Source organism: Diabrotica undecimpunctata, chromosome 4 (assembly GCF_040954645.1).
Source record: "Diabrotica undecimpunctata isolate CICGRU chromosome 4, icDiaUnde3, whole genome shotgun sequence".
Taxonomy (NCBI): domain Eukaryota; kingdom Metazoa; phylum Arthropoda; class Insecta; order Coleoptera; family Chrysomelidae; genus Diabrotica; species Diabrotica undecimpunctata.
In genome coordinates, this window is record NC_092806.1 from 1,602,279 (window position 1) to 1,617,035 (window position 14,757).

The 14,757-nt window shown below is 33.3% G+C and overlaps 1 protein-coding gene across 1 annotated transcript in view; it reads right to left on the reverse strand.

The window, feature by feature from the left end:
• The window catches only part of LOC140439034 (fibrillin-1-like), a 144,921-nt gene that overhangs the window by 16,893 nt on the left and 113,271 nt on the right, over positions 1 to 14,757 (reverse strand). The window contains exons 23-31 of the mRNA XM_072528670.1: positions 10,901 to 11,094; positions 10,514 to 10,647; positions 9,893 to 10,071; positions 6,178 to 6,426; positions 5,846 to 6,051; positions 4,394 to 4,646; positions 4,178 to 4,336; positions 2,507 to 2,663; positions 2,128 to 2,400 (exon numbers count right to left, since the gene is read on the reverse strand). Of these exons, the coding sequence (XP_072384771.1) occupies positions 2,128 to 2,400; positions 2,507 to 2,663; positions 4,178 to 4,336; positions 4,394 to 4,646; positions 5,846 to 6,051; positions 6,178 to 6,426; positions 9,893 to 10,071; positions 10,514 to 10,647; positions 10,901 to 11,094 (1,804 nt within the window). The remainder of the gene's footprint in view (positions 1 to 2,127; positions 2,401 to 2,506; positions 2,664 to 4,177; positions 4,337 to 4,393; positions 4,647 to 5,845; positions 6,052 to 6,177; positions 6,427 to 9,892; positions 10,072 to 10,513; positions 10,648 to 10,900; positions 11,095 to 14,757) is intronic.

A 14,757-nucleotide genomic window follows, 5' to 3' on the forward strand; every position in this document is an offset into this window, starting at 1 on the left:
CCCGAGCCTGAGATCAATAGTTGACGTCGATCGCTCAGTCTCGTTTTAAAAGATAGATCTAAAATAACAAACACCATTAAGCTTCTTGGTAAACTAAAAAAACCGTTACCGATGCTCTCGCTATGCAAGAAGTGTACAGAAGTCAATGTTTATAACGTATCTAAATTTTGAAGACATTAAAAGGTTTTAGGAGGTAGCTGAAATGATCGAAGACGATATACGATTTTTGATGAACCCCAACATAAGAAAACAGACAACAACAAACACAAAATTTGGTAAATTGATCCGAAAAAACGTCAATTGATCTGTTGCTAGAATCTTTAGATTCAAGAAAGAAAACGTCCGTCAGATTGGCATAAAATATAAAATAGAAGATACAGTAGCGAAGTAGTTTTTCGCAAAAAAAATTCCAAATTGTCTTATTCGGAAACAAAATGAAATAATAATTATTTTACCACTCAGTGAGTACTATAAATAATAAGTTGATAACTTTGGAGTAACAACAAGTAGTAGAGTTAAGGCGGAATAGACAGGTGGAGCAAGAAATTCATGTGACGGAAATGAGAATATGTATATTGATGATTTGTATGGTAAAAGAGAAGAAAATTAAGAATTGTGAAAATTACCGTGAAGATACTAATTACTTAATACAAAGAATTGTTAAGTTACTAAAGATCTGGCAGAAGACTCTATGGAGACATGTCTGGGAAGGAGATTTATGTTGATCCGAACCAAGATTAAACTTTTTGATCAAATTTTATTAGCAAATCAGCAAAGAGATTCTATGCCATTTTATTTAGCTTTATGTCTTGATCTTTAACTTGAAGTAACTGATTATCCTTTCTATTTATTAACTTAAACTGGACTACCTATTTACTTTAACTAGTTTTTTTGTTTTTCAGGTTAGTAGTAGTCTCTAATTATTATCGGAGGTATAAGGCAGTAGGTATAAGGATAGTCATGTTAGTCACTAACACCCGAAATGGATAGACCGTGGGAAGAAAACTTAATATCCTAATTTTATTTATAATGAAATCTTATTTTGTGATTGTCTATTTGTTACCGAATGTTGACGACCTTCATGATTTTATTGACATCGGCTAGGCAAAACTCTGTAGTATTTGTTAAAAGCATGTAAGATTCATTACTTGAAAAGTCTTTTTTCTTACAAAACTCCTATTGTCACGTACTTCAGTAATTAAGCGTTACTTGGTCTAGATATTTAAGCTCAATATAAATCTTATATAGTTGCGAAGGATAGAAATAAAATACAAAAAATATTGAACTAAAAGTATAACAGAAATATACGGAATGGAAATGTTCTAGATTCTGGTTCTAGTTGTAGTCAGGCTAGGGGCTAGGTGACTTAGAGGTCAAACTATAGGAGCTTGATGCAAGAAGTCTTTAAGTTAAGCTTCAAAGCTTCTTTATTTCTCTTTAATTACCAAAAATCACTGCTATATACCATATATGATGTTACAGCAATAGTATAGAAGTAACCTTTTAGTTTCAATCAAATTTTCCTATTGTAGACAATACAACCTATTTCTTTCTATTTGATTTTCTCTGGTCTAACTTTACTAATCTGAACCGATCAGTTTTTCATTAGTATGCATAAGTACTACCGACTCCAGATATATAAAACTATGACCAGCCAACAGGTATAAATACTTCCTTGAATAACTTTACCATTAAAAGAGATGATCTCTAAGACGAAACAGCCATTTGGAAGAATCAGTGTGAATGGTGGTCAACCAATAGATGACCATTTCCTTGATTCCTTGAAATCAAATGTAGGATAGAGAAAGCAATTTCTGTACATTAAAAAAATGTCGCTATAAATGTAAAATACATTCTGTTTTATTGTACAATTTTCAGGAAAGAAAGGACACATGAAATCATACCTGCTGAATATCCTTACGTGGTTGATATCGTATAAATGCATAAAAGCTTTAAAAGTCTTGCTTTAAATGTTTATCTTTAAAGTTCAAGTAGTTGTTCTTTTTCTCTTTCTATATTTGCTGAAACACTCATAAATGTTTACCATATATTAGACCTTATAAAATTTTTCCTTGAAACCCATCTGATTTCCCAACAATTTTATATAAAAAGGTTTCTACAACTTACCTATCAGAAGTCAACAAATATCCAGTGGGACAAATACACTGGAAGCTTCCCTCCAAGTTCTTACAGTCACCATTTTGACAAATATGTGGCTTTTCCAAACACTCATCAATATCCACGCAATCCATGAACGTAGACCCGTGTTTATATCCTGCAGGACACTTGCATTCGAAGTTACCGGGAAGGTTGAGACATTGAGCGTTTCCTTCGCAAGGATTTCTTAAACATTCGTTGTCGTCGATACATTGATGGGAATTTTCGTCGTAAATGTAGCCTCTGGAAAAAATATTGTTAGCATAGGAATAAATCAAACGTCACTAGATATATTTGGTACCACAAACGAAATGAAAGAAAGTATTTTTGATGAATAAATCTTACTTACCTGTTGCACATGCATTCGAAACTTCCAGGTGTGTTAATACATTGTCCATGTTTGCACATAGATGGCATCAATTCACACTCATCAATCTCCATTGTCTCATTGGTAATGGGATTTACTATTTGCCCAGGCCGAACTCCACATAAACTTACATGCTCACCTAGAATTTCGAAAAGTTTGGACATAAGCCAAATATCAACATTGATATACACATAAAAAGATAATAAATAGATGATGTTAAAAGAAAAAATATAGTGTGAAAAAGAGTGTAAAGATATTGGGCAGAAAATGCTGAAATTGTTAGAAGCGAATAAGACAAAGTTACAAATACTTACTTATTCCATTACTCAAAAAATAATTCTATTTTTTAAGGTTTATTTTTTTTTTTGTTTAAACTTTCTGAATGGTACAATCAAGAATCCTCTAAGCTTTTTGTAAAATTTGCAGTTGTAAATCATCCATTGCTGTTTGTCCTATACCTAGCTCTAAAATCATCTTGTCTCTTGCGTTGATCGTTTTGGTCCAATAGCTATCATATATTAGGTATTATTGGTTCAGATAATCTTGTTCACCTGAACAAGATATCATTGGTTTGCTCCTTAAGATTCTCGAGCTATGAGGTTCTTCTTTTAACAGGTCCGCCTTTACTCTCAAACTTTTTTTTAATATTAGCTTAAAAAGATTTTTCCTTGTACCTCTAACCTAACTGGATCTATTTTTTTCTTAATTTAATTGAATATTTGGTATTGATGCATGCGATTTACATTCATCTCCTTAATATAAGTCTCTTTAGTATTATAATATACATCTATCTGTGCTTCTATGTGTACTGATAACTACTCTGTTAACTTCTTTACGTTAATATCTTCGTATTCCCAACATTTATTTACTATTAGTGTTCTCCATTGGTCCTTTTCCTAGTGTTTCTTTAGCTACAATATCAACAAGGTTTTCCAAATTAATCCAGTTTTTAGATATTTTCAATTTTTTTTGGAAGTTGTCACATCTATATTGGTGATGCCGCAACCAAAACATCTAACACTCACGCAGAAACAGTAAGTTATGTTTACTGTGGTAAACATTCACCTGTTGATTTGGACCATTGAGACTCATTGAAGGCAGAGGCAAAGCTTCTGACTTCTCTACATCTCTTGCCTCTCTGCTCCGATCAATTTTTGGTTATGGATATGCATTCAAACTCATTTCTAGTCCTGTTTTGGCCCACCTCTTTATGTCAACCATTATAATCCCATGAGTAGAGACGAAGTGCTCTCAATACTTTTTCTTCTGGATTATGCTTCCTCTGAGCACGTTTATGTTACACCTTGGGATTTGGAGTGCAATAGTCACAGCAGAGATCTTACTGTCTAACGAGTTCACTCAAAAAATTGAAAATTTGTGTCGTATTTATGTTATTTAAGTTAAGGCATTTTTGTCCATTTTCGACTTCTGAATGTTTCTTCCATGTAATTTTGTGTTAAATGCTGCTAGATTTTTTATTGTTGTCGATGCTTAAGGCTTTTTTATTAGCAATTTAAGATCTTACTTATATATTTAAGTGTTCTCTTTTCTGATCTCTAAAAATATTTATTAGATAATACCGTTATATCAGCAAGAAAATATTTAGTATAGACTGGAAAATAAAATGAAGTAAGTGAAGTAACTTATACCTACTGGTGCCAGCAATTGGACAAGGTTCACAAGGTTGACCCCAAGCTTGACCCATGGAACAACAGCAAAGTTTTCTAGTTTGATTTTGTGTCATAGGTGTAGAACATCTCCATCTGCTGTAGTTAAGGAAACAGAGGTCTTTGCGCATATCAACACATTCACCTGAAAATAAATATTACAACCAATAGTAATCATTTAGTCATACATACAAAAACTTACGTCTTCCTGGCATCGGCATGTATCCTTCAGGACACTGGCAATAGTATTTACCAGGTTCGTTGACGCATTCTCCTACGTTGCAAATGCTAGGATTTTCGAAGCATTCGTTCACATCAATACACTGGAAACCAGTTGGATCCAGCCGGTATCCTTCATTACACGAGCACATGAAGCTGCCGAATGTGTTCGTACAATGGCCGTTTTGACAAATGTTTTTGTGCTCCTCGCATTCGTTTATATCTTCAAGAACAACCTGTCAACAAAGAAATATTAGAATTTAGCAATATTAGAAACATATCACTTGTAGACTGGATATCCATAGCCATAAGTGCTACAACATTTGACCGAAAAAAGTTAAAAACGTTTGAAATCATATCGATACATTAGCCGCGTGAGAAATTAAAAAGCTAAAAAAACTTAACAAGCTTAGCACAAATTCGAAGCTTAATGTGGCTAAAATTAAAGTTGCTAAATTAAATTGACTGGGTAACCTGGGGTATCTGTCCGAATGAAGGGGAACAAAAAACCTCAAAAAAAATGTAGATGCTACATTAAAGCGGTACGTGATGGACTCGTACATCAACTGTTGTACGATCCTCACCGCCGGTAGTAGATCGATGAAGAAGATTGAATTGTGTAGAGGCGTTAAACAGGGAGACTACTTATTGCCCTACCTTTTCAATATGGTGGTCGATTAGCTGATATTCAAGCTCGATTAAGACAAGCTTGGCCTTCCGGTAGCAGATGGCACGAAGATCTTATTGTTGGGTTACACTGATGATATAATCCTGTTATCCGAATCGGCCAAAGATGGCACCAGAGAGCTCTGGACAGTAGTCGAATTCTTCAAGAAGAGTGAAAGTGGTCGATTGCTGCTGGTAAGAATGCAGCTATTACGATTAAAATTAACCGTGGTAATAAGCACTCTTACTACGTAATGCGTTCTCTTTTCTCTGTCGGCAACAACAGGATTCGGCAGTTGCAACCGAGTGAGCTGGTTGGATACCTAGATCAAAAGTATATTGCACTCAGACAGATCAAGGTAGCCTTCATCGAGCTGCAGACCCAAATGCTTGATTGCATTTACCAGCAGACCAGAAACCAGCGCAAAAACTTCTTTCCCTGAAAACGCTTTTTGAGCAAAAAACTCAAAAGATATAAGTAGATGACATAGCAAATGGCCTCCAATAGTTGTAACGATTGAAACAAAATAGTACAAAATAGTTACTTTTCGATGAGTACTTCTAATATATATCCTCGAAGAGTGTGATTCCTAGTAATAAGCGGCAAAAATAATAACTCTGAATGAGTGGCGACGAAAAAAGATATTTCTGTTAATGTTAGGAGTTAGTTTTTTGGGAGTTAGTTGGAAAATAAAGTTTGTCCAACTTAAAGAAATGGTAATTTTAGGTAATTTATTTGTAATAAAAATATTAGGTCTTGTGTGCTCACCGTTATATCATTTGGTTTATAACCCATTCCTCCAGGACACAATTGCTGATACTCCTGACTGTCTGGATGAGGACAAAGATCACAACTAGGTCCCCAACCTTGACCTACTGAACAACAACAAGATGCTTTGGTGACGTAATCGGCAGTTGGTGAAGAACATCTACCAGGCCCGTCTACTTTAAGGAAACATCGTGAAGTTCTTCTATCTATAAGAAAATAGCATTTATAGAAAGTATTCATTAATAAATTGCGTTAAGTATGTACTTTCTGTTTTATTATTGTAACATGTTGCTGAAAGGTTCCTTGAAAGAGTGTAGAGAGCAATTTCTTACCTATACAAGCGTTCCCTTCTGATACTAAATCGTGATGTGGTGGACAAATACATTTAAAGCTGCCATCGGTGTTGGTACACTCTCCATAGAGGCAAGATTGTGGACTTTCACATTCGTCGATGTCTGTACAGTTGCCGCCAGAGCTGTCAAGTTTGTAGCCATCATTACACTCGCAACGGAAGAAGCCGAAGGTGTTTTCGCATTTTCCGTAAACGCAAAGGTTGTTGAACATGTCACATTCGTTAATATCTACGGAAATAATAGTAATTGAAGTTTTTGTTTGTGAAAAATAATTAAATATGCACGAGTAAATGTTTTTTAATAATTTTATAATATATACAAAACCAAAAATATAGGTTATTACACCAGTTTTGGGAAAGGTACATCAATAATAATACTTAACAAAACAAGATGTAAGCCATTAACGGCAAGCAAGAATATCGATTTGGTCTAGACTACCATGGATAGTCTTCTTCTTCCTATGCCGTCTCCATTAACGGAGATTGGCGACCACATTTCTAAAAGTTTTTCTTTTGCAACGTGGGATAATTCGTCTACAGTCATGTTTGTCCAGTCTTGAATATTTCGCAGCTATGACTTCCTCTTTCTACCTATTCGCTTTTTGCCATAACCTATACCCTGCATGATGACCTGAAGAAGACTGTATTTATCATTCCTCAGTATGTGTCCAAGGTATGCAGTCTTGCGTACTTTTATTGTTCTCAACAATTTTGTCCATGGATAGTACGCAGACTTTTTTAGAAAGCAGCTCCACAACTTGCTGTTAAACTTGACGTAAGTATACTTAAACGTTGATTAGTACGTGATATGTGAACCAGATGATAAAAAGTTTAACCCGAAAGATTTTTATTTCTTCCACGACGATTTTATGGACTGTTTTGTTATAAAGACCTAAATGTCAGATAATGACGGAAAAAGATAACTCTACAATCAAAGTTAGCAAAGGAGATTTTAGATTGCAAAAGATAAATTACAAAACTTGATAGACAAAAAAATGAGGATGTAAGACAAAAACAATGAAGAAACAGAAGGAAAAGAGTGACAGATGGAAGGAAGTGAAAAAATTAAGAACGCCGAAAAGAATTACGAGAAAAGTATTAGACGCAGATACAAAACCTATAAAAAGAAGAAGAAAAGAACAGAATAATAAAACAAAAACTATAAATGCTATATACGAACAACATAAAGTACACAAGAAACATATAGAAAATAGAACAAAAAAAGAAAACAGTTGGATGAATAGCAAATAAAATATGTCAAAGAAAACTAAAGAAGACTAAATGATAATATAGAAAATGTAATATATTGTCTGAAATAAGGATTTAAGAAGAGCGTCCAAAATCACTGAAATTTAAGAGAAGGATATCTTCTTCTCCTTCTCCTTCTTTCTATTTATAAGCAATTCTGCTTGTTCATCGGCGGATTAATACCTCTATTGAAGGTTGTCATTCCATCTTTTGCGCTGTCTTCCGATCCTTCTTCTGCCGATTGGTGACTTATCTCTTGTTAGTTTGACTACACAGGTCACCTCCATTCTCCTTATGTGGTTATTCTATTTTTTTTTTCAATTTTGTGTCCATTCAATTGTACAATGTACGTTGCATTTTCTTCTAATGTCTTCACTTCTCTTTAGATCTCTCAGCGTATTTCCTGTAATTCTTCTCAGTACTTTTATCTCTGCCGTTTCCAGTAGACTTTGCGTTATGGCTGTATCGGGTCTTGTTTCTGAGGCTTATGTCATTATTGGTCTTACACTGTCTTTATAAATTCCTGATTTCATGTCAGTATTAATGTGTTTGTTTCGCCATATAGTGTTATAAAGGCATCCTGCCAGTCTGCCAGCCTGCTTTCTGTACTTGATCTCTCACTTCTTTGTCCACGTCTCCATAGCTGGACAGTGTAATTCCCAGGTATTTTATTGCCATTACTTGTTTACTACTGACGCCATCAAATTCTATTTTACATCTGGTTGGTTCTTTGCTGACTACTATTGTTTTAGTTTTGTGAGATGAGATTGTAATATTAAATTCTTTTGCTCTTATGTTAAATCTCTTATGTTGCATTCCGCTGCAATGCTGATTCTATAGGTTTTGTAAGTTCTTTATCTATTCTGACTTTCATTTTGTTGTTTGGGTAGATATTTTCGATAGTTTTTATAATTTTAGGGGAACTCTGTCAAACGCTTTCTTTAGGTCAATCAGACACAGAAATGCTGGTCTGTTAAAAGAAGAATATAATCCTCGGAAAAGCCTGTATAGAAACGAAGAAATACAATTGACTATCGAATCAACAAAAGAAAAACCCTTTTGTAAAATCTACTTCTAAATTCTTTTAGTAACATAGGAAAACCACTAGATAAAGATTTTCAGCTCGATCAGATTTTATTCAAGATCTCCCTATTGGACAAAACAGTAACCAATTAAGACCGAAACGTGTTCCATAAACTTTTCCGTGTACATATTTCAGCTATCAGTCAAGACATGGAGCTGGAAAATCACAAGTTTATAGGATAATTTAAGAAGAACTTTTTTAATAACAAATCCTGAAATAAAAATTAAAATGTTAGATAAAATTCTGTTCTCCTCTGGTAAAGAAATATTAAAATAAATCATAAGAATATACCTGCATTAATGGTGGTTAGTTACATATTAGCTGTTAGTTTTCTACTCTATAAACCACTACCATCCACACGACTTCGCTCTTCCTTGCCACTGAATATGTTCCTTTTACGCTTCTGCTGGGGATGTTGCTTTTAAATGATGTTCTAGTTAATTTAATGATGAAGCTTCTGAAGCATGATATATTAGTTATAAGTGAACTAGGTTAGTCCTAAATTAAAAAGCTAACTAGATATTGCGTGTAAAATCACTTTGAATTAATTCTATATTTTCATTAGGTTTTATTTTATTTACAGTGTTATTATAACCTATAAACTAGTACAACACTAACACATTTTAAAAGACCAATTTATATTTTGCAGCTTAAAAACAAAGATTTTTGTTGTAAGAGTGGTACCAGTTTTATATGACGCCCAATTTTACAGTAAATAATGGTTTACCTAAGTCTGCTCACAATGAGCGGTTGTTTTAAAAACCTTCCCAAACTTTTCAAATTTGTGTGTATTTGCCCCATAAAAATATTGTTTTTTTCAATTGTTTGAACAATTTTAATAGGATGCACCAACTAGGAGATGAGTTGGTGCATCGTTCAAGTGACTACTATGAAACCAACTAAATAAAGGCAGGAATAGATAACTAATAAAACGATAGCGGTACTGGTCCAAACATTTTTGAACTTGCAAAAACGAACAAGTGAGATAAAAAAAATATAATGCAGATATTAAATATTTTAGGTACAGTTCATTTTTTCAATAAAAATCCCAAGTTAAATGCAATCTCTTAAATAAAATGTGAACTGTACCACATAGTAAGTCAAAATTAGTAATAAGTAAACCATGTATGAAAAATGTGTATTATTATACTAATATTTAAGACTAGATAAGAGCCAAAATGGCTCACTACAAAAATATTGAGCAGTTAATATCTAACAATATACAAGTAGAAATATTATGTTACATGTCCTGTGTGATCATCATCCCACTACTCTAAACCGATGTTAAAAATAAAGCTAGAGTCAGTCTTTGTTAAATTGGCACAAAAAGCATATGTTAGTCTTTTATCTCCCATTTACTGACCGACACAGGATTGCTCGTTGCCTTCTTGTGGGTGCATGAAGCCCATTTCACACTCGCATCTAAACGATCCTGGATAGTTAACACATTGGCCATTTTCGCAAAGAGTGGGGTCGTTGGAGCACTCGTCTATGTCGCTACATGAGTAGCCATCACCTTTAAAGCCTGCATCACATTCACATCTACAAAACAAAATTATATTATAATAATATTTTAAAAGAGTAGTGTTTTTGATCGATTTATTCTTTGATATCAGAATCTTATCATGTGTTTAGTCTAAAAATACAGTTATAGAGATTAAGTGATCTTCCATCGTGAAAATTGCGATGATTTTATTATACGAATTGATATATAAGATAAGTTATTTTGTCTTCTCTTCATTAATCTTCAGCCCTACTTCAGTTGTTGCTCCTTCCACCTTGGAATATGTGTATAAATAGAACGACACGAAGAGACAGAATATGACAAAATGTGAGGGTCAACACCTTCAAATTCGAAAGAGTACAACGTTTTAAGTATCTGGGGGCCGTAATCACAGCTGACAACGATATTACTGAAGAAATAAAAGACAGAATCCAATCTGCAAACCACTGTCTATTCACTATTAATTAATGAATTACATACCTAAACGAACCATCATTATTTATGCATTGTGCATTTTGATCACATCCACCATTATTGGTTAAACATTCATTGACGTCACGACAATGGAGTCCATTTCCGGTGAAACCATCTTGACAACGGCATTGGTAGGAACCCTGAAATAAAACATATCAAATTATCAAACGCAAAGGGTGGGGTAGACAAGGAATTAAACAGAGTCTTCTTTTACTCCTCAATTTTATTTTCTGTTACATTTTGTAGAATAGGTACATATATTTTTTTTTAAATTAGTATCCTCTTCAAAATTTATTTTCTAATGCATTTCCTGTTCTTTTGACCTAAACATTATAATTAACTATAACCTGGGGAGAAAAAAATATAAATAAAAGTAATAACAATATTACTTACTGGATTGTTAATACAGTCCGCACTTTCATCACAGTTGTAAGTTCCCAAATAGCATTCATCTTCATCGGTACACTGAGGGCCTCCTTCAGGTTTCACCGAATACCCCTCTTCACATCGACAGTGGAACGATCCAAGAGTGTTAATACACTCACCAGCACCACAGATGTTTGGTCGTTGTTTGCATTCATCGATGTCTAAAATAAGAAACAGTTAATAAGGCAACATTGTTGATAATCTAGAAGAAATGTTAAGAAACTGCCATGGATATTAGGAAACATATTGACATATCTTAAAACTGACGTGAAAATTAATCGCCGAGATAGAAGACGAGCTCCAAAGATATTAATAGACATCTTTAATACAACAGCCAAAAATATAATATAATAATATCAGCAGAAAAAAACCAAATGTATGACATTGATGTATGAAACATCTAAATACCCACTACGATGTAGAATCGAAATTAATGGGAAAATAATAAAACTTGCTTCCTGTTTAGATATATGAGAATAGATATAACTAGTTACGGAAATGTTGAACAAGAAGTACGACAGCAAAGCTTAAAAGCAAGTAAAGTGACGGGATCTCTTAATGACACAATCTGGAAGAACAAACACCTAAGACAAGGCACAAACACAAGAATCTATAAAGCAGTAATTAGATTTATATTAACATACACGGCGGAGACAAGACCTGACACATCTAAAACGAGACGACTACTAGAAACAACAAAGATGAAAATACTCCGACGAATATCAGGGAAAAGTTTGTTGGATTAGGAGAGAAGCGAAAACATAAGAAGAGCATGCAATATAGAAGACATAAATGGATGGGTGACAAAACGGAAACAGGAATTGAAAGAATACATTAGCAAAATGGCAGAGGATAGGATAGTACCAATAGCACGAGATAAGTCACCAAATGGACGAAGAAGTATTGGCAGTAGAATACTTATCTCCCGCCATTTGTATTGGTTGACACAAGTCAGTAGCTGTTCTTGAACTTTATCGTAAAAATCTTCAAATTTTGCTTAAACTCTGCGTGTTGTTTCATATATTATTTTTTATTATTATTTATGCACTATTCGAAAAATTTTAAAAATGACTAATATAAATCACAATTTATTTACGTTTGGAGATACGCACCAAACGCCAAACGGAAAAGATAACACAAGACAAAGATACGAATATTTCCACAATAAATATGACACTTTTTGTTGTTATTAAACAACTTTAATTTTTATTTGTACATATTTAGCGTTTAATAACATGCATACCTATTTTAAAAGTCAGTAATTGTTCTCTTTCAAATTTATTTATATTTGAATGCTTCAGTATTTAATATGGAACGATTTTCGTTGAAATCAAGTTAAATAAAAAAAATTCTGTGTAAAGTTAGTTTCTTTTTTTTTTATTTTTTTTTGTTACAGAGATGGCTAAAAGAGCAGACATAATTATGAACCTTCTACGAGTTCCAACAAAGTTAGACGACACTGAAAAAGTGGACAATTTTCAAGTTAAACAGCCTGATTTAGACAACTTTACTCTTGCTCTTGCTTCATTCATTAAACAAAATACCATCGACAATGTTATTGTCATGCAAACAAACAGTATACAGGCAAATAATAGTCCAATTATTGATGATCTCGAGAAATATGCTAGAGAAACCGAAGAAATGCTTATTAATAATGTTTGTGAGGAAGAACAGTACATCGTAATGAATTTGGGTGATTTTAATATTACAAACACGTTGACTAATTGCACAGACAGATCAGAAGAAGGCATCTCGTGCATGCAAAAAACGAACTGTCAAAACAATGAAACGTCCAAAGACCTGGACTTCATAATCATGGAAGCAGAGAGAGAAAAAGAGATAGGTGTAAAGAAAACGATCCTAATAACAGTACACTGAATCCGAAAAAATCAACGAAGGTCTAAAAGGAGTAAAACAGACAACTACAAGTGAAACAAACACGAGAACTACAAGAATAGAGAAAATGAGCTTAAGTATTAGGGAAGAAAAAGAGGAAATGATTAATTGAATTACAATATGGAAAAGGCGACAAAAACTGTGAAACCTCGTTGCAATTGCATGTTAAGTAGGGAAGACAAGACAAATTTGAAGTGTGGTTCTATTTCTGACAAGGCTAGACACAAAATATTCGACAACTTTTGGAAAAAAACTTTTGTGAATACATTAGTAATTGTAAAACCTACAGAGAGACAAACGGGAAAACGAGAAATATCTAGAAGGCAAACATCGACCGAGTTTTATTTAAACGGTGAACATAATCGAATACGAGTATACAAAAAGATGTTTTTAAATATACTCTGTATTGGAGAAATTGCCATGAAAAAAGTGGGCTAGAGAAACAGTTACAGATAATAAACAAGTTGAAAGCAGCCGAAAAGCGGAGAAGCAATAAAAATTTTTTCGACAAATTACCCAAACTTGAGTTACATTACTGCAGGGAAAATAGTTCAAAGTTATACTTGGAAACAGTATGGCAATCAAAAGCACAATTATATAGAGCTTACTGCAAAGATTTTTATAGGGAAAATAATATAAAACCCATGTCAAGAGCCACCTTTTTCATAATTTTCGATCAGCAAAATTTATCTTTATACCAGCGTCAAAAGGATAAATGCGATGTTTGTGTAGCTTTTGAAACAAAGAATATTTCGCAAATTGAGTACAATTTTCACATTCTGCTGAAAAACGAAGCACGTCAAGAAAAGGTTACTGACAAAGAATCAGATAATGAAGTTTTTAAAATTGGTCTGCAGTATGTGCTACTCTGTCCAAAGTCTAATGTGAGCTCCCTCTATTACAAAAGAAAACTTATCGTACATAATTTCACGATTTTCGATCTAAAACGCCAGCAAGGTAAATGTTTTTTGTGGAATGAAACAGAGGGTCGGGTAACAGCTAATGAGTTTGCAACCATAATAGTAAATTTACTCAAAAAAAAAGTAAAGGCCAATCCTCGTGTTAAAAAAACTAATTATATTTTGTATACCGATGGTTGCGGTGCTCAAAACAGAAATTCTGTGTTAGCAAACGCCCTCTTCAACTTAGCAATAAATAAAGATTTAACTATAATACAAAAGTATTTTCAGAAAGGTCATACCCAGATGGAGGCAGGTAGCATGCATTCTACGATAGAAAGATTGATTCGAAAATACACAAATGTTCTTGCTGCAATAATATGCAAAAAAGCATGTTTGAAAAATCCCTACAGAGTAGAGTATTATACTTATCGTATGATTTTTTAAAAACATTAAAGGTAATATAAATTTCATCTCATCAATACGACCTGGAAAAAAAAGTCGGAGATCCCCTGGTAATTGATCTAAAGGCAATTAAATATACAAACAAAAATATATTTTACAACATTAGACATTCTGAATTGGAATGGAATATTTTCCTGTTAGATTCAAAAAAGAAATCCCAAATTTTATTAATTATTTCGTTGTCTAAACATTAAAACTGGAACTAAGTAACAGGTACATAGGTAGAAAAACTTGTTGACCGATATTGTGATTGTTTTATGCAATTGAATTCGGGTAGATCAAGATTTTATAGTTTACTCGAATATTTCCAGCCGGTTTACAGTACATTTCATTAGATGCCGGTTTTATTAATTTTATTAATTATTTCGTTGTCTAAACATTAAAACTGGAACTAACAGGTAGATAGGTAGAAAGACTTATTGACTTGTCGGGCTGATATTGTTATTGTTTTATGCAATTGAATTCAGGTAGATTAAGATTTTATAGTTTACTCGAATATTTCCAGCTGGTTTATAACACAAACATTTCAATATACGGCGATTTTATTAGTTTTATTAATAGTAT